The sequence below is a fragment of the Bos indicus genome, chromosome 11, assembly GCF_029378745.1.
Source record: "Bos indicus isolate NIAB-ARS_2022 breed Sahiwal x Tharparkar chromosome 11, NIAB-ARS_B.indTharparkar_mat_pri_1.0, whole genome shotgun sequence".
NCBI classification, from domain to species: domain Eukaryota; kingdom Metazoa; phylum Chordata; class Mammalia; order Artiodactyla; family Bovidae; genus Bos; species Bos indicus.
Window position 1 is genome coordinate 15,684,218 of NC_091770.1, and position 21,848 is coordinate 15,706,065.

Sequence of the window (21,848 nt, forward strand, 5' to 3'; positions counted from 1 at the left end):
ATATTAATCCTGGAGTTCTAAATTAAAAACAATGGGGCATAAGTTTTTTGTCCTTTTTTTTCTTTTAAACACAAAGGGTATACCTTATCTAGCTACCCACAATCCTCTCAAGAACAAAGCAGGGGATAGAAGAATAAAGTGGCAAAGATAAGAGAATTTCTATCCAATTTTTAGATGTGAAAAATTTGGCATATTAGGAATGAACAGTATATGAATGGAATACTTTTTAAACTTTTATTTGTGAGTTGTTGAAACCAGAATGTGATTTTTCACAGAAATAATGTCAGTGATGTTCAAATTTTCTTGACAAATACCAACTCAAAAGTTCCGTTTTTGAAGCAGATGTAAAGGAACTGTCTTGCTTAAAAGAGGTAGGCAGGATGCCCAGGCTCCTGGGATGGGTCTGCAGATCACAATTAAATCTGATGAATTTACCTTAGAGCCCTGGTCAGACATGGTGATGCTAGGACTCTGGTCTTGCAGATCACAAAGCACACAGCCCCATACTCAGCAATCTGGGGAACCTAGTCTGTTTTGCTTCTTGCTCAGCTGGAGAACCTCCTCAGAGATAGTAGGAGACCATCCAGATGTAGACAGTGTAGATGCTGAGTTGAGCGAATGAAACCCTCCAAATCCTGTCATGGAACCACCACTTGGCTCCACCCCATCATTCCTTAGACAACCTCACTTCAAAATGGTCCTTTCTGTGCTTATAAGCTCATTTTTCATCCCCTCTTTGTATGTTTTTCAGTGAGGGCATTATTGACAATTTTGGCAGAACAGTTGTCTGTCCAGGGGGACTAACCACAGTTTGTTTAGCTTAGTGTCCACCCAGTGAGTGCCCCCCAGCCCTTGGAACAAGCATATCCTCCTCTGAGAATCAACTGATTCTCCCTGAGCACTAAGAGCGAAGCTATCTTAACTGACCTACAACATTCCTGTAGGTATTTACATGTTAGAAGAGATTGCTTTTCCATCTAAGTGGCTAATTAATATATGAAAAGGAAATGCAGGTCGAAGCCACTATGAGATAACACTACATACTCTCTTGATGACTAAAATGAGAAAACCGACAATAACTTGAGGATGTGGAGCAGTTAGTACTGGAAATGGAACTTGACATAATCGCTTTGGGCAACTGTTTGACAGTATTTACTAAAGTAAGCATGAGCCTTGTTTAGTAACTCAGAAATTTTACTCCTAGATATGTTCCCAAGAGAAATGAGTACCTGGGCCTATCAAAAGATATATATATCTTTATATATGTATGTGTGTGTATATATATATATATATGTTCACTGGTGTATGGTTGGAAATAACCCTCCAAATGTCTGTCAACAGTAGAATGGTAAATTAACTTTGTGCTCAGATAATAAAATATAACAGCAATTAAAAATGAACCGCATGCAGCAACATTGATGAATCTCATAAGCATAATAATTAAAAGTCAGACAAAAAAATGTTAGTGATATTTACTCTGTATGAAGTTTAAGAACAGGCAAGACTAATAAATAATGATGGAAATCAGAATAGTAGTTACCTATTGGGGCAGAATAGTAGTTACCTGGAAGGGCCATGAAGGAGCCTTCTGGGGAGTGAAATGTGCTAAGTAATGATGTTGATGGTGGTTACACAGTATTTGCACACACACACATACACATACCCAGTTGTATATATACATGCAAAGAACTCATGTAGCTGTATACTTAGGATTGATATACTTAGCTTTTTATAACTTTAGAAAAAAAAAATCTTGGAAATTTAATTTCGTTTATGGTATTTTAGAGAATGTGATAAAAATAAATTGACGCAGCTTAGGGAAACGGGAGTTTATCTGGAAGCTATTAGCATGTGTCCATGTTTCTGAGTTTCTGGAGCCAAAATTAGGGGAAGTGGTGTTGCTAGTGCTGGCGGCACAAGCTGATTAGAATAGAGATGGTAAGAAAAGGAAAAGTTTTACATGATTCCTCTTCTTCATTCTATTTCTTCCTGTCTGCAGCCATAGTGTTTTTGATTATGTCCTAACTTGTGTCCTCCATTCCTATGGCATCATGGTCGAGGCGGTGGACAATGTTAAGAGTCAAAAAGGGGACGTTGGAAGAGGGTACAGGGCAGTGGTTGTGTATCAGGTATCTATGTCTTGGGGCGGAGAGGGCGGGAGACACGACTTTAACCTGCAGGGAGGTTAGCCAGCAGGGAGGCCCTGACAGGACTATCATAGAAACTTCCAGGTGAGGGGAGCTTCTGGGTCCTAAGAGGTAAACATGGATGGTGTAATGGCGCAACCGATGATTAGGAGTCAAGTCCACTCTGAGAAAGAGGAAGGCTGATGATCACACCATAGTGGGAACATGAGGGGAAACGGAGATTTTTGTCCAGGTTTTTTGACCCAATTGACTGGTTACCCACATTTGAGGTTTAAGTGGGGACGTACGTAAAGGCTTTGCGTGTACCAGGCCCACCTCAACTTGACACTCTTCCTGCTTCTTTATGGTGCTTCTCTTAAGGAGAATGAGTTACAGGGGGATGTTCTCAATTACGTGTTGTGCATAAATGTGCTTTATAGTAAAACACAGACTCTGATCAAGTATAAGATGGATGCTAGACCATATGCTGGGCCAGGTGTCATCTAGCTGTACCAGCTTCCAGCTGGGTGCAAACCTGGAATGCTCTAGAATTTATACAACAAATATGGGTTGTCATTTGAATGTCGTTGAAAATGTCATATTGTCACTGAAGTTAAAAATTGCATATGTTGGGTAAAATACATCCATATACATGTTTTTGGCTACTTTGAATATGAAATATAAGCAAATAATGATTTATTTCAGGTTGTATCTACCTTTTATGTGATGATTCTACTAGTAATTGTTTACTACCATGGTGTTCAGTTTTAATGTAGAAAATTAGCATTTTAAGATCCTTAGTAGTTTTATTAGAATTAATTATTGCAAGAAGTAAGTATTATTTGAAATGGAGACACTAAGAGTCAAGTTTGTTAGCACTGATGTATAGAACAGTCTTTTGGACTCTGTGGGAGAGGGAGAGGGTGGGATGAGTTGGGAGAATGGCATTGAAACATGTATAATATCATATATGAAACGAGTCGCCAGTCCAGGTTTGATGCACGATACTGGATGCTTGGGGCTGGTGCACTGGGACGACCCAGAGGGATGGTATGGGGAGGGAGGTGGGAGGGGGGTTCAGGATGGGGAACACATGTATATCTGTGGCGGATTCAGTTTGATATATGGCAAAAACAATACAATATTGTAAAGTTAAAAAATAAAATTAAATTAAGTTGAAAGTCAAAAAAAAAAAAGAATACTGGAGTGGGTTGCCAGTTGCTGCTCCAGGAAGTATGGATTAATAAAATCCATACTTCTTAATAATTAGAAACTATAATGTTAAAAAAAAAGAGCTTCATAAGTCACACTGAATAAAATAGATGACTTCTAATTTTTAAAAAAATTTTTAACTCGTCACATTCTATTTATTTTTAATTATCTTTGCAAATGACTCCATAATCTTTTTTTAAAAAAGCTGCCACATTTTTGTCTGTCCTCTTCTAAATCATTTTGACGTCCCCTTGGGTCACTGTCTTAGTCCATTTGGGCCGCTAGAATAAAATACCACCAACTGGGTAGCTTAAAAACAGCAGGTATTTATTGCTCACAGTTCTGGAGGCAGGGAAGTCCAAGATCAAGACACCAGCATGGTCGCCTTCTGGTGAGGGTCCTCTTTCGATTATAGATGTCTGTGTTGTATCCTCAAAATAGTGGGAGGGACTGGGGGTCTCCCTGAAGCCCCTTTAATAAGACAATGATCTCACTCACGAGGGTTTCTCCCTCATGACTTAAACACACCACAAAGGCCTCACCTACTAATACTGTGTCCTTTTTTAAAAATATATTTATCTTTAAAAAATAATTTTATTTATTTTTGGCTGTGTTGGGTCTTTGTTGCTATGCCAGCTTTGCCCTAGTTGTGGCAAGTGGGGGCTAATCTCTAGTTGTGTGCAGGCTTCTCATTGCAGTGACTTCTCTTGGTGCAGCTCCTGGGCTCTAGAGCAGGTGAATGGGCTTCCAGCTCCTGGGCTCTAGAGCATAGGCTCAGTAGTTGTGGTGCATGGGCTTAGTTGCTCTGCGGCATGTGGGATCTTCCTGGACCAGGGATCAAACCCGTGTCTCCTGCATTGACAGGCGGATTCTTCACTGCTGAGCCACCAGGGAAGCCCTAACACTGTGACCTTTGGGGAGGGTTAGGATTTCAACAGATTCGGCGGGGTGGGGCACAGAACATTGAGACCATAGCAGTCACCTTATGTAGACGATCTTGAGACTCTCTTTCTGGCTGTAATTCCTTTCACTTTATTCCTGAATCTGCTGCTGCAGCTGGATAATTATACTTGAGTATCCCAGTGTGACCTTGTAGTATCAAACATATCTCTTCATCTCCCTCTTTCCTTCACAGAACTCTGCACAAAACCAACCATGTCTTTTCCTCTTTGCTCAGATTAGAAGCCTTGCAGGCATCTTTGACCTTCTTCCTGTCCAACGCTGTGTTGGCTAGTCAAATACCGAACGCCATGCATTGTCAGTTGTTCCTTCCAAAAATACAAAAAATACTTCATTCCTTCTCTTCCTGATTATTCTCACTGTCACCAACCTGGCTTGTCACTAGTCTCATACTTGCATTATTCCTTCAGCGATCAAACTTTAAATCTCATCTCACCAAGCCATGTGCTGGCCAGATGCATTCCCTACAGCCTGCCATTGATTACATCTTCCTCCTGCTCACAAACCTTTAGTATATTTCTGTTTTCAGTAAAATTGAATCCAAACCTAGCCTGGCTTTAACCAGCTCTTTTTCCAGCTATTCACCTTCCTAAAACTTTTCCAGCCGATGATTTGACTCATGATTTCCTGATCGCCTTTCTTTCTCCAGTCTCTGTGCTCATGTTCGTGTCCACCCATGCAGATCATTTACCCTTTCCTGCCCATCCATTTGGCTCCTCCCCAGATTCACTACCTGATGAAGTCTTACCTCCTTTGCCATGCTGCCGTCTCCCTTACCTGCACCTTCCCCCCATAGCTCTTACTTGTCTAGATAGGCAGTCTCATGGTATAACTTGTTCAGGGTTATGACCTTTCTTCTGGTGGTGATAACTTGACTGATTTTCAGTTCTTTAATTTTTACATAGTTATATATACAGCTAGACTGTAAAAGTCTCCAGGGCAAGGGTCTTTGCCTTACCTGTATGCTCTATAATACTTAACAACACAGACACTAAAATAGAAGATTTGTGAAGGCTGGGATCTTTGTCACTGTTATTCAGTGGTAAGGGTCTAGTATCTAGAATAGAACCAGGTACCTAATAGGCTTATAGTAAATATTTGCTAAATTGTAGATGCTCAGTAAATGTTTGATTTGATTAAACTGCTAATGCATTAAAAGTTGCTAGCATCTCACACTTACTGTGACTGAGAGATATTATAGTGGGAAAAAAAAAAAAAAGAGGGGAGAGGGTATGCATTTTACAGCCAGAATCTGTTCAACAGTGCTTGATATCTCCTTCTAAAAGAGTTGTTTTCCTGCAGATATTAATGAATGCCAACTACAGGGTGTGTGCCCTAATGGTGAGTGTTTGAATACCATGGGCAGCTACAGATGTACCTGCAAAGTGGGATTTGGGCCGGATCCTACCTTTTCAAGTTGTGTTCGTAAGTAATGATCACTTTTTATTCCTATTTTGGATCAGGTTTTTTGTTTCGTTTTGTTTTGCTTTGAGAGGGTGTGGGAGGAGAATCCAAAAGAAGGTAACAGCTTGGTGGTCAACCGAATATTGTAAATATGCAGGAAGATGTCATTAAAATAATAAAGGGGATGAGGTAGCCTGATATACTGGAGTAAATCTATGTTATGAAGCCTTTTCATTTTTATTGTGTTCAGAAGAAAATGAAAGCTAAAACTCAAGAAAAAGAGCAGGCATACAGAGGAAAGATACTTTAATGCAAAGAAAGCAGTTGATTAAAATTAGCATACCTAAGAGATGAAAACAGATTTTTCCTTCATGAGTATTTTAAGCATTATTTAGGTGGAGTTAAACTTTGTTCCAGCTTCTGTCTTTAATTAGTCCAAATTCTGAGTCACTTGTGTCTGATTTAATGAGGTTTCACTGTACTTTCTTGGTTGGAAGAGTCTGGGAAATAGTTACCAAGGCCCTGTGTTTCAAACGTTTTATTCAGTTCTAATTTCAAATATTCTATTCTGGTGTCCTTAAAAACCACCAAAATGTGTCCCTAAACTATTTTGCTTTATGAATCTGTCTCTACGATTTTTCTTCTTGGTAAGGATAAAGATCCTCCATCAAACTTTCTGTACGTTCTAATACTGGTATAGAAAATGTAGTTTCTCCAAAAAGACACTCTTACCACAAAACCCAATCCAGTGTAATCATTACAGATCACCTGACGATTAGAGATGCATGCATTTTACATGTAAAGTGCTCAAACACAGAGTTTTTTTTTAAGACTACCTTATTTATTAAGGTGAAAAGTGAAAGTGAAAGTCACTCAGTCGTCTCCGACTCTTTGTGACGCCATGGACTGTAGCCGGCCAGGCTCCTCTATCCATGGAAGTGCTAGGCAAGAATACTGGAGTGCGTTGCCATTTCCTTCTCCAGGGGATCATCCCCACCCAGGTATCAAATCCTGGTCTCTTGCATTGCAGGCAGTTCTTTACCATCTGAGCCACCAGGGAAGCCGAATTTTTAGGGTATTTGTGCCCATTATTACAAAGTAGGTAAACACAACAGATTTTTCAAAGTCATATACAATTAAATGTGAAACATTTTAAACTAATGCATGGCAGAAAGTTGTCAAGATAATATTATGAGCAATTCTTCATTAATTTTTGTCTTGCTGGGTTTCTATTTTTATTTACCTATTTTTTTTTTAAATGTGGCTCCGGTATTTGTTATTTGGTATCTTTCTGATCCCCAGTTTTAAATGTGCTGTATCTTCAAGACATGTTTTTTTCATGAAGGTACTATCATTTGGTTTTAACTGTGCATCTCTTAACTCTGTGCCCTAAGCTGATGGATAGACATGGTGAAGTAAAGACAGATATAGTAAAATAAAATGACAACTTCATTCATTACTTTTAGATGAGTTTATTGAGGGTTTTGGAACATTGTTACTAATTACTGTTATTTTCCTTTAAAACCTGTCAAATGCAGATTAGGAAATTTTGCACGTAAATTCTTTCCTCCATGTCCTTTCACAGACAGTTCTGATCATGCAGCAGACAGACACCTACTAATTATAGGGCTTTTTTGATGGGTGGAGAAATCAGACTGTAAAATTACATTTGCATACAAGGTTCATTTGCAAACTGATGCAAGGATTTGGAAATTTCATGCCAAAAAACATTGTTGAAAATATCCAGATAATTTAGGGATAATTTCTGGCTGATTGGAATTACATAAGTAAGTATTATAAATATATTTTTATAATTTAAGCATAAAAGATTTTTAGAGTTTGGGTATTGTGAATATTTTTTTTTCTGTTAAATTGATTTGTAGTCTGGTTAAAATGGCCATGTTGAGCGTTGTAGATTAGGTAAACTTGGAGGACTGGTCACAAAGTGTTTTATTTGACTAGATCTGATGTCTAGAGCTAAGGGCAGACATCCAGGTTTTAATGAGATTGCAGGAACCTGCCAATGAGATTTTGAAACACTTACACATTTCCTTAGCATTTATTTTCCTTGTCATTTCCCAGATAATACTGAACATATTAAACAGCCATCCGTTCGTATTTGAAAAATAAATAATTCAATTTTATGGTTCAGCTACAACAGCTGAAATGATAAGTATTAGGAGATGTTTGTTGCTAGTTAAGTGTTCCAGTTTAGATTTGAAGTTAAAACTTGGGTTCTTACCAGCGTTGAGTGGGCAGATTTATTTCTCTTTCCTCTGAATTTACCACATGCAATATCACAGAAATATGTAGAGTCCTTTAGAATTTGTGACTTGGTTCAATCTAGTCCGATTTGTGGGTGAACTATACTTTGAACAAGTCGATGGGGGAAGTCCGAAGAGAAAGAATGTCTTGAGAAATAAGGAGGGGAGAAGGTGATACTTAACAGCGTGTACGTGTATTAGTCGCTCAGCCGTGTCCAACTCTTTGTGAGCCCATGGACTGTAGCCCACCAGGCTCCTCTGTCCACGGAATTCTCCAGGCAAGAATACTGGAGTGAGATACTTACAATACAGGGGCAAAAAATACTGGCAGGATGGTGGTACCTTTGATAGTCATGGAGGAAATAGCAGGAGGAGGCAGGGGGCCACACACGCACACCGACGCACAGGGCACTGAGCAAAGCTATTTACCGTTTGAAATGAATGCTCTTGCAAGACAGAAAAACAGCCTTAGATAGATGGTGGAAGCAGATGGAGGTGACTGGCTGCGTTTGCTCAGGCAGCATGAATTTAGGGCATATCCCGGCCATAAAAGGTGTGGCTGACTCTGTGAACTCAAAGAAATGGACTTGGCAGTGGCTGAAGAGCAGTGGGAAGCTCTCCCTGTTCTCGAATACGCTGAGGTGAACACCCTCAGAATTCCTTGACTTCAGCCAAAGGTTGCAACCACTTCACTTTCTCTCCTTGCCCACTCCCTATGCTCGACTTAGCCAAGCTGAAAGAGGAAGGTAGGAGGGGTCTGGTCTTGGCCGCCTGCGACCTCTGCATCTGTGGATCAGGGCTCTGCTGCAATAGCATTCTCTAGACCTGCTTCTGCCTATCTGTGGGGAAGGCTGAAACCCAAGATCTCTCAGAGCACATCCAAGAAAAGTGTAATAACCTGTGAAGAGCGAGTAGGGAAGCTTCCTGACTTTTTAAACTGCAATTAATTTTCTTCAGAAACTTGAGACCTCTTAGGATGAATGCTGGGAAGGGTGTGTCCACAGGTTCAAAGTGAAATGAAAGTCACCCAGTCATGTCTGACTGTTTGCGACCCCATGGACTGTATCCTGCCAGGCTCCTCTGTCCATAGAATTCTCCAGGCAAGAATACTGGAGTGGGTTGCCATTTCTTTCTCCAGGGGATCTTCCTGACCCAGAGATCGAACCCAGGTCTCCTGCATTACAGGCAGATGCTTTAGCATCTGAATTCTGAGCCTGCCTGTTTGCTGGTCCATTATACCCTTGGCCAGTAGAGGGGGTTAGAGAGAAGATGGACTCCTACTCTGACTCCAGAAATCGCGAGATGTCGAACATATCCCTTTGAAAAGCCAGTTTTATTCATGAACACTGTTTCTTTTTAGTTTCTTCAGCTTCCTTCAAGAGATATGAGTTATTTCACACAATTGGAAACTGAAGCCAGGAGAGTTTGAGTAACTTTTCAAGATCATATAGCTCATCCTTGACATTTGAGATGATAGAATTGGATTTTGTGCCTTAAATTTAGGGTTCTAGATCAGGAATTGGCAAATAATAGCCATGGGCCAAATATGCCCCATTGTCTGTAATTGTAAATAGTTTTATTGGAACACATTCTTGTCTATTCATTTACATACTATCCACGGCTGTGAAATAGCTGTTGGCAGAGCTGAGAAGTTGCAATAGAGACCATATAGACCACAGAGCCTAAAATGTTTATCTTACCTTTCACAGAGAAAGATTTCTGGCTTTTGGGCTGAATCAGTGCTGTCCAGTAGAACTTTTTGTAATGATGGAAATGTTCTGTATCTACATTGTCTGAGGTGATAGATACTAGTCATAGGTGGCTGGTGTGCCAAAGAGATTGAATCTTTAATTGTATCTGTCTTCAATTTTTGAAACTTTTTATTTTATATTGGAGTATAGCTAATTAACAATGTTGTGATAGTTTCAGGTGAACAGCGAAGGGACTCAGCCATACATGTATACATGGATCCATTCTCATCCAAACTCCTCTCCCATTCATAGGCTGCCACATAACATTGAGCAGTATCTCATTTAAATTTTATCAAAGGAGGAGTATGTGGGTAGGAGCTAATGAATGGGATCTCATAGTTCTAGCGCGTTTTTGTGAAACTGATTGGGTAAATGACCACCAAGATCTCCCTAGCAGAGAGAGCAAGATGGGCTTTCCTTCCTGACCTGGTGGTTTTGTCCATGGTAAGATTATTCTTCCCCAGAAGTGAGGCTGGGAGCCTCTTTGTCACCCCTGACTCTCTCATCTCCTTTGGTCTTCAAGAAAATCATTAAATCTTCATAATCTGTTTTATGCTTTTTCCTTTCCTCCAGCCTCTGCTGCGGCTGTCTCAGCTTAGACCCCTAGTTTTCCTCATTTAGTGACCACATAGCATCACGGCCTTGAGATTACACAAACAGATCTGTGCCAAGTGTTTGCTCCCAGATAAAAGCAGTAACAACTCAAACTGTGACACTAGTGTAGTAATCTTTACTGTGTACTTACTAAGTGCCAGGCACTGTGATGAGTACTTTGTATGGATTACCAAATATTATAGTTGCAGGATCTCTGTGAGGCTTGTATTGTTGTTCTTCCTATTTGGGAAATGAAGAGATTGAGGCACAGAGAGGGTAAGGATCTTTCCAAAAGTAACACAGCCTTTAAGTAAGTGGTAGAGCCCAAATTTGAAACTCTGTCTCACACCACTAGCTGAGCCTTTAATCAGGAAGAGGACACTAGTCTAAATTGATAGGAGTGAGTCATATATTTAAGTGGAGCCACTATTTAGTCTCACTGTATAATAGCTAGTCTGACTCTGCAGTGGCCTCAGGGTCATTTTTAAAAATTTGATTCTCCCAGAATTGATTTTTAATAGCCCATTTCCTGAAAAGGCTCTTACCCAGTGGCTCTTACTTCCTTAGTAAAGTCATCTGTTGGACTCCTCCTAACAGTGTTACCTGATTCCCACACCTGCATCCCAGTGCTCATTCCCCTGGGACTCTAAGCTTTAAAGACATGAAACACTAATGTGGAATTTCCTCCAAGAAGTGAGTAAGGATATTGGAGGTGTTTGGGGTAGGGGAGGAGTAGAAATAAACTACTAGGAGATACTAGCTATCTTCTCAAGTCTGTTGTAGTTTTCAGCTTCTTCAAAGTCCCAGAGTAATTTATGTCTGTTTAATAATGTTTGAATTGATAAGAGCAGCATGCCTTTGAGAGTGTTACAGAGTTGGTTGTACAACCCTATAATTAACTCATAAGGTGTTTAATGTATAATTGGGGAGCTTAGCTGTGAGAACCATAGTGTCATATCTTCTTACTGTGGTTTGTAATGGAATCACCATCAGCATTGAATATATGGTGATGATTCAATACTACACTTGGGTTTAGAGCTGTACGGTTATTACTTTGGAAGATTTTTCCCATGTTTGTTGCCAAGAGCAAAAGATTTGTTTCCTTGAATGACTGACCGTGGCATTTCCGATAGGATTTATGCTTCTGAAATGCTTTTCCCTCTATACAGAGTACCTGAATCTGTGTACCCTAGTCTTAGCAACATGCCCTGCAAACAAACAGAATCTGCAAAACCCATACTTAAGATTTCCTATATATATGAACTGTGTTTGAGTGTTTCCTGCGGAAGTATGGGTTGGCAGCAGTCTGCTGCAGGGACGGGCTCTGCGTGTGGGTAGGCATAAGTCCTCTTGGAGGAGGTTGCCATTAACCCTACCATAGAGCTGCCAGAACTTACATAGGACTGGGAAATAGACTCTTGGAGGGCGCAACAGAACCTTGTGCACCAGGACCCAGGAGAAAGGAACAGTGACCCCACAGGAGACTTGCCTCTGGGTGTCTGGGAGTCTCTGGTGAAGGCATGGGTCAGTGGTGGCCTGGTGCAGGGTTGGGGGCATGGACTGTAAGAGTACATGCATGGGATCTTTTGAGGGAGGTCACCATTATCTTCATTACCTCAGCCATAGTTTGGCCCTAAGTAAACAGCAGGGAGGGAACACAGCTCCACCCATCAACAGAAATTGAATTAAGGATTTACTGACCATGGCCCCGCCCATCAGAACAAGACCCAGTATCCCCCTCAGTCAGTCTATCCCATCAGGAAGCTTTCATAAGCCTCTTATCCTTTTCCATCAGAGGGCAGACAACTGAAAACCACAATCACAGAATACTAACCAAAAAAAGCAAGAGAGTTCCAGAAAAACATCTATTTCTGCTTTATTGACTATGCCAAAGCCTTTGTCTGTGTGGATCACAATAAACTGTGGCAAATTCTGAAAGAGATGGGAATACCAGACCACCTGACCTGCCTCTTGAGAAACCTATATGCAGGTCAGGAAGCAATAGTTAGAACTGGACGTGGAACAACAGACTGGTTCCAAATAGGAAGAGGAGTACGTCAAGGCTGTATATTGTCACCCTGCTTATATAACTTATATGCAGAGTACATCATGAGAAATGCTGGGCTAGAAGAAGCACAAGCTGGAATCAAGATTGCCAGGAGAAATATCAATAACCTCAGATATGCAGATGACACCACCTTTATGGCAGAAAGTGAAGAGGAACTAAAAAGCCTCTTGATGAAAGTGAAAGAGGAGAGTGAAAAAGTTGACTTAAAGCTCAACATTCAGAAAACTAAGATCATGGCATCTGGTCCCATCACTTCATGGCAAATAGAGGGAGAAACAGTGACAGACTTTATTTTTTTTGGCTCCAATCACTGCAGATGGCGACTACAGCCATGAAATAAAAAGATGTTTACTCCTTGGAAGAAAATTTACGACCAACCTAGACAGCATATTAAACAGCAGAGACATTACTTTGCCAACAAAGATCTGTCTAGTCAAGGCTATGGTTTTTCCAGTGGTCATGTATGGATGTGAGAGTTGGACTATAAAGAAAGATGAGCGCTGAAGAATTGATGCTTTTGAATTGTGGCGTTGGAGAAGACTCTTGAGAGTCCCTTGTTTTGCAAAGAGATCCAGCCAGTCCATCCTAAAGGAAATCAGTCCAGAATATTCATTGGAAGGACTGATGCTGAAGCTGAAACTCCAGTACTTTGGCCACCTGATGCGAAGAACTGACTTATTTGAAAACCCTGATGCTGGGAAAGATTGAAGATGAGATGAGAAGGGCATGACAGAAGATGAGATGGTTGAATGGTGTCACTGACTCAATAGATGTGAGTTTGAGTTTACTCCAGGAGATGGTGATGGACAGAGAGGCCTGGCGTGTTGCAGTCCATGGGGTCCCAAAGAGTGGGACACGACTGAGCGACTGAACTGACTGCTGCTGCTGCTAAGTCGCTTCAGTCGTGTCCGACTCTGTGCGACCCCATAGACGGCTGAGCAACAGGCTCCCCCGTCCCTGGGATCCTCCAGGCAAGAACACTGGAGTGGGTTGCCATTTCCTTCTCCAATGCATGAAAGTGAAAAGTGAAAGTGAAGTTGCTCAGTTGTGTCCGACTCTTAGCGACCCCATGGACTGCAGCCCACCAAGCTCTTCCGTCCATGGGATTTTCCAGGCAAGAGTACTGGAATGGGGTGCTATTGCCTTCTCCGAACTGACTGACTGACTGACAAATATGAACCCATCAGCATGCTTTGTAATTCCTCCTCAGTATTCTATCCCATTCCCATTTCCACCAATCCTTTAGCAATCTTTGGGCAATACTCATTTTCTTTTTTTTTTAGTATAGTGTAAATCCTTACAATGCAGTAGAATGTTTAATCCTGTTTATCATATTTTAAATAATAAATGTAGTATACTAACATCACTGAATTATCCTTTACAACCAGGCTTCCCATCTATGATTAAAGATAGTACTCAAACAATAGAAACACCAATGTTGCATCATTCTAGGTAGCATATTGTTCCTGAGTTTATAGAAATGTTTAATGAAATAAGTGAAATTGCCACTAAGTCATTTAAAATGATAAAAGAATAACAGATGACTTAGGTATTACAATAGAGGCTGCTTTAAATATCACATCCTATTAGAAATCTGAGGGAGACATACATTAATACTTTTGAAAATTTGAATCATAGGAACATCAGTAAAATTTAGGTATGTAACCCAAAGCTTTTCACTGGCTTCCTCCTGGGTTTTCTTCCATCTTCAAAGGAGCAGATTTTTTATTAGTTAGTAGCTTATGTGTACTTGGGATGAAGCAAAATGTTTGGTAGCAACATGGTCTGATGTTCCGACACACCAACTGTTGAGTTTTAAGTGTAAATAGAATTTTTAATAAAAAATGAAGTACATTTTGAACACCCCAAAATGATTAGTTAAAAAAAAAATCTTAGCATTGAAACATGTAAAATATCATGTATGAAACGAGATGCCAGTCCAGGTTCGATGCACGATACTGGACACTTGGGGCTAGTGCACTGGGATGACCCAGAGGGATGGTATAGGGAGGGAGGAGGGAGGAGGGTTCAGGATGGGGAACACATGTATACCTGTGGTGGATTCATTTTGATATTTGGCAAAACTAATACAATTATGTAAAGTTTAAAAATAAAATAAAATTAAAAATAAAAATAAGTACAACAGTTGAGTTTTGATGACTTTGTAAGCTGATGATTCTTATTCCCTTAAAGACTGCCCCCTAACTTGAAGTGCTTTGGAAGCTGTCATGGAAAAAGAACACCAGTACCCCAGCACTTAGGGAAAAATCTTGATATTAGGAAATGAGGGAAGAACAAAAGCCTATAAAAGAGACCTTTCAGGGGAAGATACTTAGGAATTAGCTATTCTCCATATGGTAAAATGCCTAAAAGTTTACTTACTTGTGAATGCCGTGCCTGGGAGTCTCAACTAGAGATTCGCTTGAATGAACCAGCAGTCTCTTACCATTCACTCACACACTAGTATACATACTAATCCCTTGAAAACTGAATTGCTGATTGGGAGTTTGGGCAGCAGGCCCAATGTGCTACTTCAGAGTAGAGGCCTTGGCTAGGAGACCAGGGCGAGCGTAACGGGGTGGTACCTGAGATAGTGTCCCACCCTGGATAGCAGGTGAGTGGACACAAGGGGCTGAACCTGGATAAGTCAGTGCAAGGGGCCAGTGTCCCCATTTGCCAGTGTCCAGGGTTTGGGGAAACTCTGCCCTGCTTTAAATGGCCCTTGTTCTTGGGATCTAGAACTTAATGCTATTAGTGTTAGCATTAAGCCCTGCCACGTGTGAAATGGGCTTTTCTGTTGGCTCAGATGGTAAAAAAAAAAAAAAAAAGTCCAGCTGCAATGCAGGAGACCTGGGGTTCAGTCCCTGGGTCGGGAAGATCCCCTGGAAAAGGGAAGGGCTACCCACTCCGGTATTCTTACCTGGAGAATCCCATGGACAGAGGAGCCTGGCAGGCTATGTAGTCCATGTGGTTGCAAAAAGTCAGACGTGACTGGGTGACTAAGCACACAGCACGTGTGTAAAATAGGCTCTTGTGTGTTGACCCAACACTGTTTCTATGGAAATATGTGTTGTGAATTCCAAACACTTTGGAGGAGAAATTTTGGAGCAAAATCCTTGGTGAGCTGACTATATTAGAACTATGTATATGTTCTTAAGATTATACAACCTACTTATAGAAACAGACAGACACACACATACACATATATGTGCTGTATAAGTGATGGTCAGTCATTTCAGAAATTTACTATCCTTTTGGGGGTAATAACTATTCTCTTACATTTTGTTTTACTTCTGTGACCTTTGATTTTTCACAGCTGACTGGCACAGACTCCAGAAAGTGAGTAGTAAAAGGGAGAGAAAAAACTCAAACTTCTCCCTTTTACCGCATTTTGAGTAGTTTTGGGCAAACTTGGCTTTACTAGAGGAGCTAAGTTTTGAAGCCTTAGGAAGGTCTCCTCTGCTCCCCTCAGTTCACTGCTCCAATCTTCCAATTCACTTATATCTTTTTTTCCGAATATTTTTCGCTTGTTGAAATTCTGCAACTAATAGTGATCAAGATGTGTTCAAATGCTCTTGAGAGATGGAGATAACCGGTTTTATTAATAAGGGAGGCTGACATGTGTTTTGTGTCTACCCTGAACCAAATGTTTAGCATATGATAAATCTAGTCTATACATTGAACTTGTCACTTATGTCAGGGAGTTGTTGAAGCTTAGCTGCTGTATTAACATACTCTCCAGAGGTATGGAGCCAGCAGGGTGGGTGGATGGGAAGGGATTTTGAAGGAATTGGCTCACATGATTGTGGAAGTTCAGTCAGTTCAGTCGCTCAGTCGTGTCCAACTCTTTGCGACACCATGGACTGCAGCACACCAGGCCTCCCTGTCCATCACCAACTCACAGAGTTTACTCAAACTCATGTCCGTTGAGTTGGTGATGCCATCCAACCATCTCATCCTCTGTCGTCCCCTTCTCCTCCTGCCCTCAATCTTTCCCAGCATCAGGGTCTTTTCAAATGAGTCAGCTCTTCACATTAGGTGGCCAAAGTATTGGAGTTTCAGCTTCAACATCAGTCCTTCCAATGAACACCCAGGACTGATGTCCTTTAGGATAGACTGGTTGGATCTCCTTGCAGTCCAAGGGACTCTCAAGAGTCTTCTCCAACACTACAGTTCAAAAGCATCAATTCTTCAGCACTCAGCTTTCTTTATAGTCCAACTCTCACATCCATACACGACTACTGGAAAAACCATAGCCTTGACTAGATGGACCTTTGTTGGCAAAGTAATGTCTCTGCTTTTTAATATGCTGTCTAGGTTGGTCATAACTTTCCATCCAAGGAGTAAGTTGGCAAGCCCCAAATCTTCAGTTTAGGCTGGCAGGGAAGGGAAGTCCCAGGGAAGGGTTAATGTTGCAGCCAGAGTTTGAAGGTCATCTGCTGGCAAAATGTCTTCTAACTCTGAGGAGATCAGTCTTTTCTCCTAAGGACTTCAACTGCTTGGATAAGGACAACCCACATTCTAGAGTCATCTGCTTGACTCAAAATCTATTGATTTAAATGTTAATCTCATATGCAGAATACTTTCACATCAACATTGAGACCTGTCTTTGACCAGATATCTGGGTTACCATGGCCCAGTCAATTTTGCACTCACAAACCATTGCAGTCAGTCAAAGTCACTTTCCTGGGTTATGCTGCTGGTAAGTGGTAGGCCTACTATGCAAACCCAGGTCTATCTGGCTCTAAAAACCCTTGCTCTCTTCACTGTCCTGTAGTACCTTCATGGAGTGAGGTTGTTTCTTGTAGCAGAGATGTCAGTCCTTTTGTGAGAATGAATATACAGCTTTGAGGGGAAAGGGAAGTTGATTTGGAAGCTCCAAGTGCTAGAGCAATTGGGTAAGGGAAAGGCAAATTGGAAAAACCTCATTTGGACAATGGTGCTATAGAGAAGAACTCGTCTTGATGTAGAAGAAAGAGCTGAGAGGTGACCGTCAAGCTTGGTGCATACAGCAGTGTTGACTTGGCCTGGAATTGGCCCTGTAAAAACATTCTCCATGCACATTTACTTTAGAAAGTGATCTTTGTGAAGACAGAGATGTGTCTTTCTCTCTCATATTCACCTCATTTGCCCAGTAGCTGTTAGTTTAATGAAGTCTCATCTACATTTATAGAAGAATCCGAATTAGGACTTAGATGTTGGATGGGTATGGGCTGATGTGCTTTTAAAGATATTTTCTGAGGTGTGAGGATGTTATTTGTTCCTTTTCTGGTGTGCTTTCTGGCTGGACAGGGGGCCTTGTGTGGCAGGGCCAGTCAGAAGCTGCTCTCAGCCTCCGATTTCTGGTCGCTGGTCTAGGATGAGACTGGATGAGGCCCTGCAGGCTCTCACTGTCCTCCAAGTGAGAAGAGTAACAGTTGACTTGTATCAATTATGTTCAAATCCTGATTTTCCATGGTACTTGGCTATTCAATAGATGCTATCCTAAAATAACCTGTGTGTGTGTGTAAAAGTCGCTCAGTCGTGTCTGACTCTTTGCAACCCCATGGGCTATACAGTTCTTGGAATTCCGCAGGCCAAAATACTGGAATGGGTAGCCATTCCCTTCTCCAGGGTATATTCCCAACCCAGGGATTGAACCCAGGTCTCCTGCACTACAGGAGATTCTTTACCAGCTGAGCTACCAGGGAAGCCCAAAATAACCTCTATTATGGCTAATTACAAAACAGCAAATGAAATCATGATTTTGACAATTAGGTTTATTTAGGCAGGTTTATTTTGGTTGCAATGATTTATTTTCATTCATGCACACATAACTGATATTTTTAAATTTTAAGTTCTAATTAAAGGATCATATAACTGATTTTTAACACTAGCTAAAATGGAAGAAGGGGCCAGGCAACAACAGGGATGTTTGATATCCTGACTCCTAAGACTCAATAGGTCAGCTGACCCTACATCAGGTAGGGTAATGCCCTACATCTAGATAGATTTATCCTGAAGTATGGCTTCTAATACAAACTTTAAGGTTCCTTTTAGTATTTATGTGAAATGTCAAACTGGTTTTTGTCATTTCTTGGGTGACATCAGGCCTTATCTCTCTGCTTCAGCGGACACCCCTGTGATCTCGGAAGAGAAAGGGCCGTGTTACCGACTGGTCAGTTCCGGAAGGCAGTGTATGCACCCTCTGTCTGTCCACCTCACCAAGCAGCTCTGCTGTTGTAGTGTGGGCAAGGCCTGGGGCCCGCACTGTGAGAAATGCCCCCTTCCAGGCACAGGTAAGACGCGCCCCGGCATGTGCTCGTTCACTCCCGGCCACACAGGATGATTTGGACAGCATGGGTTCTTTGTGGTTTCTGACTTTAAATCAGTTATTAGTAATACAATGTGTTTTTATCCTTTTGAACAGACCATGAATGTACGAGGTTGAATCAGTGGGAAAAATTACATGCAAAGAGCTTTTCCCATTTGTGTGTAACATTAGACTTCCTTTTGGATGTGAAGAAAAGCCATTGCTTTTTATTCCTGGTTGCTGTCCCTAGTTTCTGCTGTTTAAAAGTGTGGAGACCCCGGAAGGCCGTGTGGGGCTTGCACTTTTCTGATCAGTGGCTGTTCACTGCCTGCATGGTCACTAGACCTGCTGTAGGTTAACTCTTTTAACTCATGTATTGAATGGGTGCCTGTCAGGTTCTATTAAGAACATCATGCTTGATTTCTCCAGGTGGAAATGGAGAAAATTGTATTCACAATTGAATTTATGCTATGAAAATTCATAACTCAAGGGCAGGTCCTCCTATAAACTTCTGGATGGGAACTGAATATAAGAAGTGATGATTCTTTATCCTTCAGCTGAGTATATAATTGCCTAATGCTCTGAAAGCATAAATTTATCTAAGTGCCGTACGTATCCCAAGGCATCACCAACTTCTCAAGCAGGGTCAAGTAGAGTTTAATGGAAGAGAAAGAAACATACCTGCAAATACTGGGCATAATATTATATATATATATATATATAAATATATATATAAAGAGTGGTGTACCTATTTCGCTGACATGGGGTGGGCATAAGACGTCTACCTGGTTTCTTATTTGATAAGGTGGTTCCCATCTATGGAAGTGCGTTCACTCTCAGAGAGACATTTAATGTCTTACACCTATAACTTGCACTGTTTCAGACAAGTTTTAAATATAAATGTAATGATCACAAGCCACTTTGGTTGTTGCCTAGGATCATAAAGAACTGGTGAGGCAGAGATAGTATAATGTTGATGATGTTTTGGCATACTGTATGACTTGAGACATCTCCAGAAGGCCCTAGTAGCCTCCTGAGGAGTCTGATCTGCTCAGTATTAAAAAGTAATAATCAGTGAAATTAATGATCTTGATAATTCACAGACCCATTTCTCTTTAAGTTCCATTTTGATAGCTTTTATAGCCCTTACATGAAGCATAAATCAAGAAAGTGAATGTAACACAGGAAGATTTTCCCATAAAGTAGAGTCACTAAGTTTGAAAATAATATTAAAGATAAAACTTGGACACTTAACCAATTTTTGATTATAAGATGATTTTCATGAAAGTAATGTTTAGTTATTTCATGTACCTAAAGTATTTGATAGAAAAACTTTTTTAGAAACTTCTGTTCTTTCACATGAAAATTGTATTTCATAGTTGAACGTAAAAATGAGGTTCTACCATTTAATGTGTGATCCTTAGAAAAACAGTATTTTAGCATGCTTTAAGGAGTATTTTAGAGTTCTATTTTTACTGAGAACTAATTTTAGGTCCAGAACATTCATAGGAGATCTCTTGTTCAGTGGAAGTGACTTATTTTACTTTCAGTTTTAAAGGTAGAAATGAAGGAGTTGACTGTAAGCCCTTTGCTGTCTGCGTTTGGTAACTTGCCTCCAATACCAACACCAGAGAGATTAGGTGGACTTTTCCTCCTCAGGCCACACATGGCCTTGCCTCCCTTGTCTTCCCCCTTGACTTATTCCTGGTGATTATGCAATGAAGGTTAGGAAATCACATGTGCCCGGCTGATATTTTTTAAGTGTACAAAACCACTTTCCTGGCAGGAATAGCAGTTACAGGATACAGAATATCTCCTTGTCCTCACAATAATTCAACCAGTTGGTTGTGGTCTGGCTTTTGCTCACTTGTCACTCCTCCCCTTGAAAATAACTACGTTCTAACTTGGTGTGTCCGTTTCCCTTCATTTCTACCTGTCATCTCTTTAGCATGTGTCTTTGACTGGCTTCATTTTCACCATCCTGAGAGTATTTCTTCAAAACCACTTGCCCTTTTCATTCCTTCTTAACCAACCTCTGCATATCAGCTGATACTCCCCACCCTGGTTTCTTCATCTTTGGTTTCTTCAATGGGAATCAAATTAGGATGATTTCAGTACCTCATTTCCCTCAATAGTGACTGCTTTTTCTTTTTTAACCTTCTTGCTAGTCATTTAATTTAGACGTTACTAAGTTCCTGGTTAATAGTTAATGAAATTAGACCAAAGCAAGAGTGAAAAGTCTGATTTCTACTGATGTTATACCCTCCTCCGATATATATATATAATCTATATAGTATGTTCTGTACCTAAAAATCTCATGTATTACATATATTTTATGTGTAATACATAGTGTGATAAAGAATATGAAATATAAAATATATGTATACTATCTCTTAATTTGTTTCTGATATATATAATTTGATATATAAAATATATGCTCTCTCTATATAAGATTCTGATTGTGTAAGATAAGGAATTAACAGATGGAGAAATGTTTACTAGAAGAATTGAGTTTTTTCCTGTAAATATGCAAGTTTGAGAGAAATTCGAGCATTTTGCATCTGTTCTTTAAGTTTTTAAATGTAACTATAAATTAGTGATGGTTTATTAAGCAATATTCATCATGCTGTTTTCCTCTGTATAAGTTTGCACTTTTAGATTTTTAAAAGGAATATTTTCCCATCCCAAATCTAGCTGCTTTTAAGGAAATCTGTCCTGGTGGAATGGGTTATACGGTTTCTGGCGTTCATAGACGCAGGCCAATCCATCACCATGTAGGTAAAGGACCTGTATTTGTCAAGCCAAAGAACACTCAACCTGTTGCTAAAAGTACTCATCCTCCACCTCTCCCAGCCAAGGAAGAACCAGTGGAGGCCCTGACCTTCTCCCGGGAACAGGGGCCAGGAGCGGTGGAGCCAGAAGGTGAGAGTGGAAACGGATCATGGAGCTAGCCTTCTGTCTTGTGTGTCTTTGGTTTCCCTGTATGTAACTTCTACAACAGGGGCTTTCAGTCTCGGCACTATTGACAGTTTGGGGTGGATAATTCTCTGATGTGAGGGGCTGCTCTGTGCATTATAGGGTGTTTAGCAACATCCCTAACCTCTAACCTCTAGTGCCAGTAGCACCCTCCCCCTCCCGATTGTTACAACCAAAAAGATGTCCAGATATCACTAAATG

The 21,848-nt window shown here is 40.6% G+C and overlaps 1 protein-coding gene across 12 annotated transcripts in view; it reads left to right on the forward strand.

Annotated features, from left to right (window-relative positions):
- The window catches only part of LTBP1 (latent transforming growth factor beta binding protein 1), a 456,275-nt gene that overhangs the window by 281,664 nt on the left and 152,763 nt on the right, over positions 1 to 21,848 (forward strand). For 8 of the 12 annotated variants that reach the window (XM_070798479.1, XM_070798478.1, XM_070798482.1 and 5 more), the window contains 3 exons: positions 5,601 to 5,723; positions 18,490 to 18,657; positions 21,366 to 21,593. In XM_070798479.1, coding sequence (XP_070654580.1) covers positions 5,601 to 5,723; positions 18,490 to 18,657; positions 21,366 to 21,593 — 519 coding nt within the window. The remainder of the gene's footprint in view (positions 1 to 5,600; positions 5,724 to 18,489; positions 18,658 to 21,365; positions 21,594 to 21,848) is intronic. The other 4 variants (XM_070798481.1, XM_070798490.1, XM_070798488.1 and 1 more) reach the window with 1 other exon arrangement.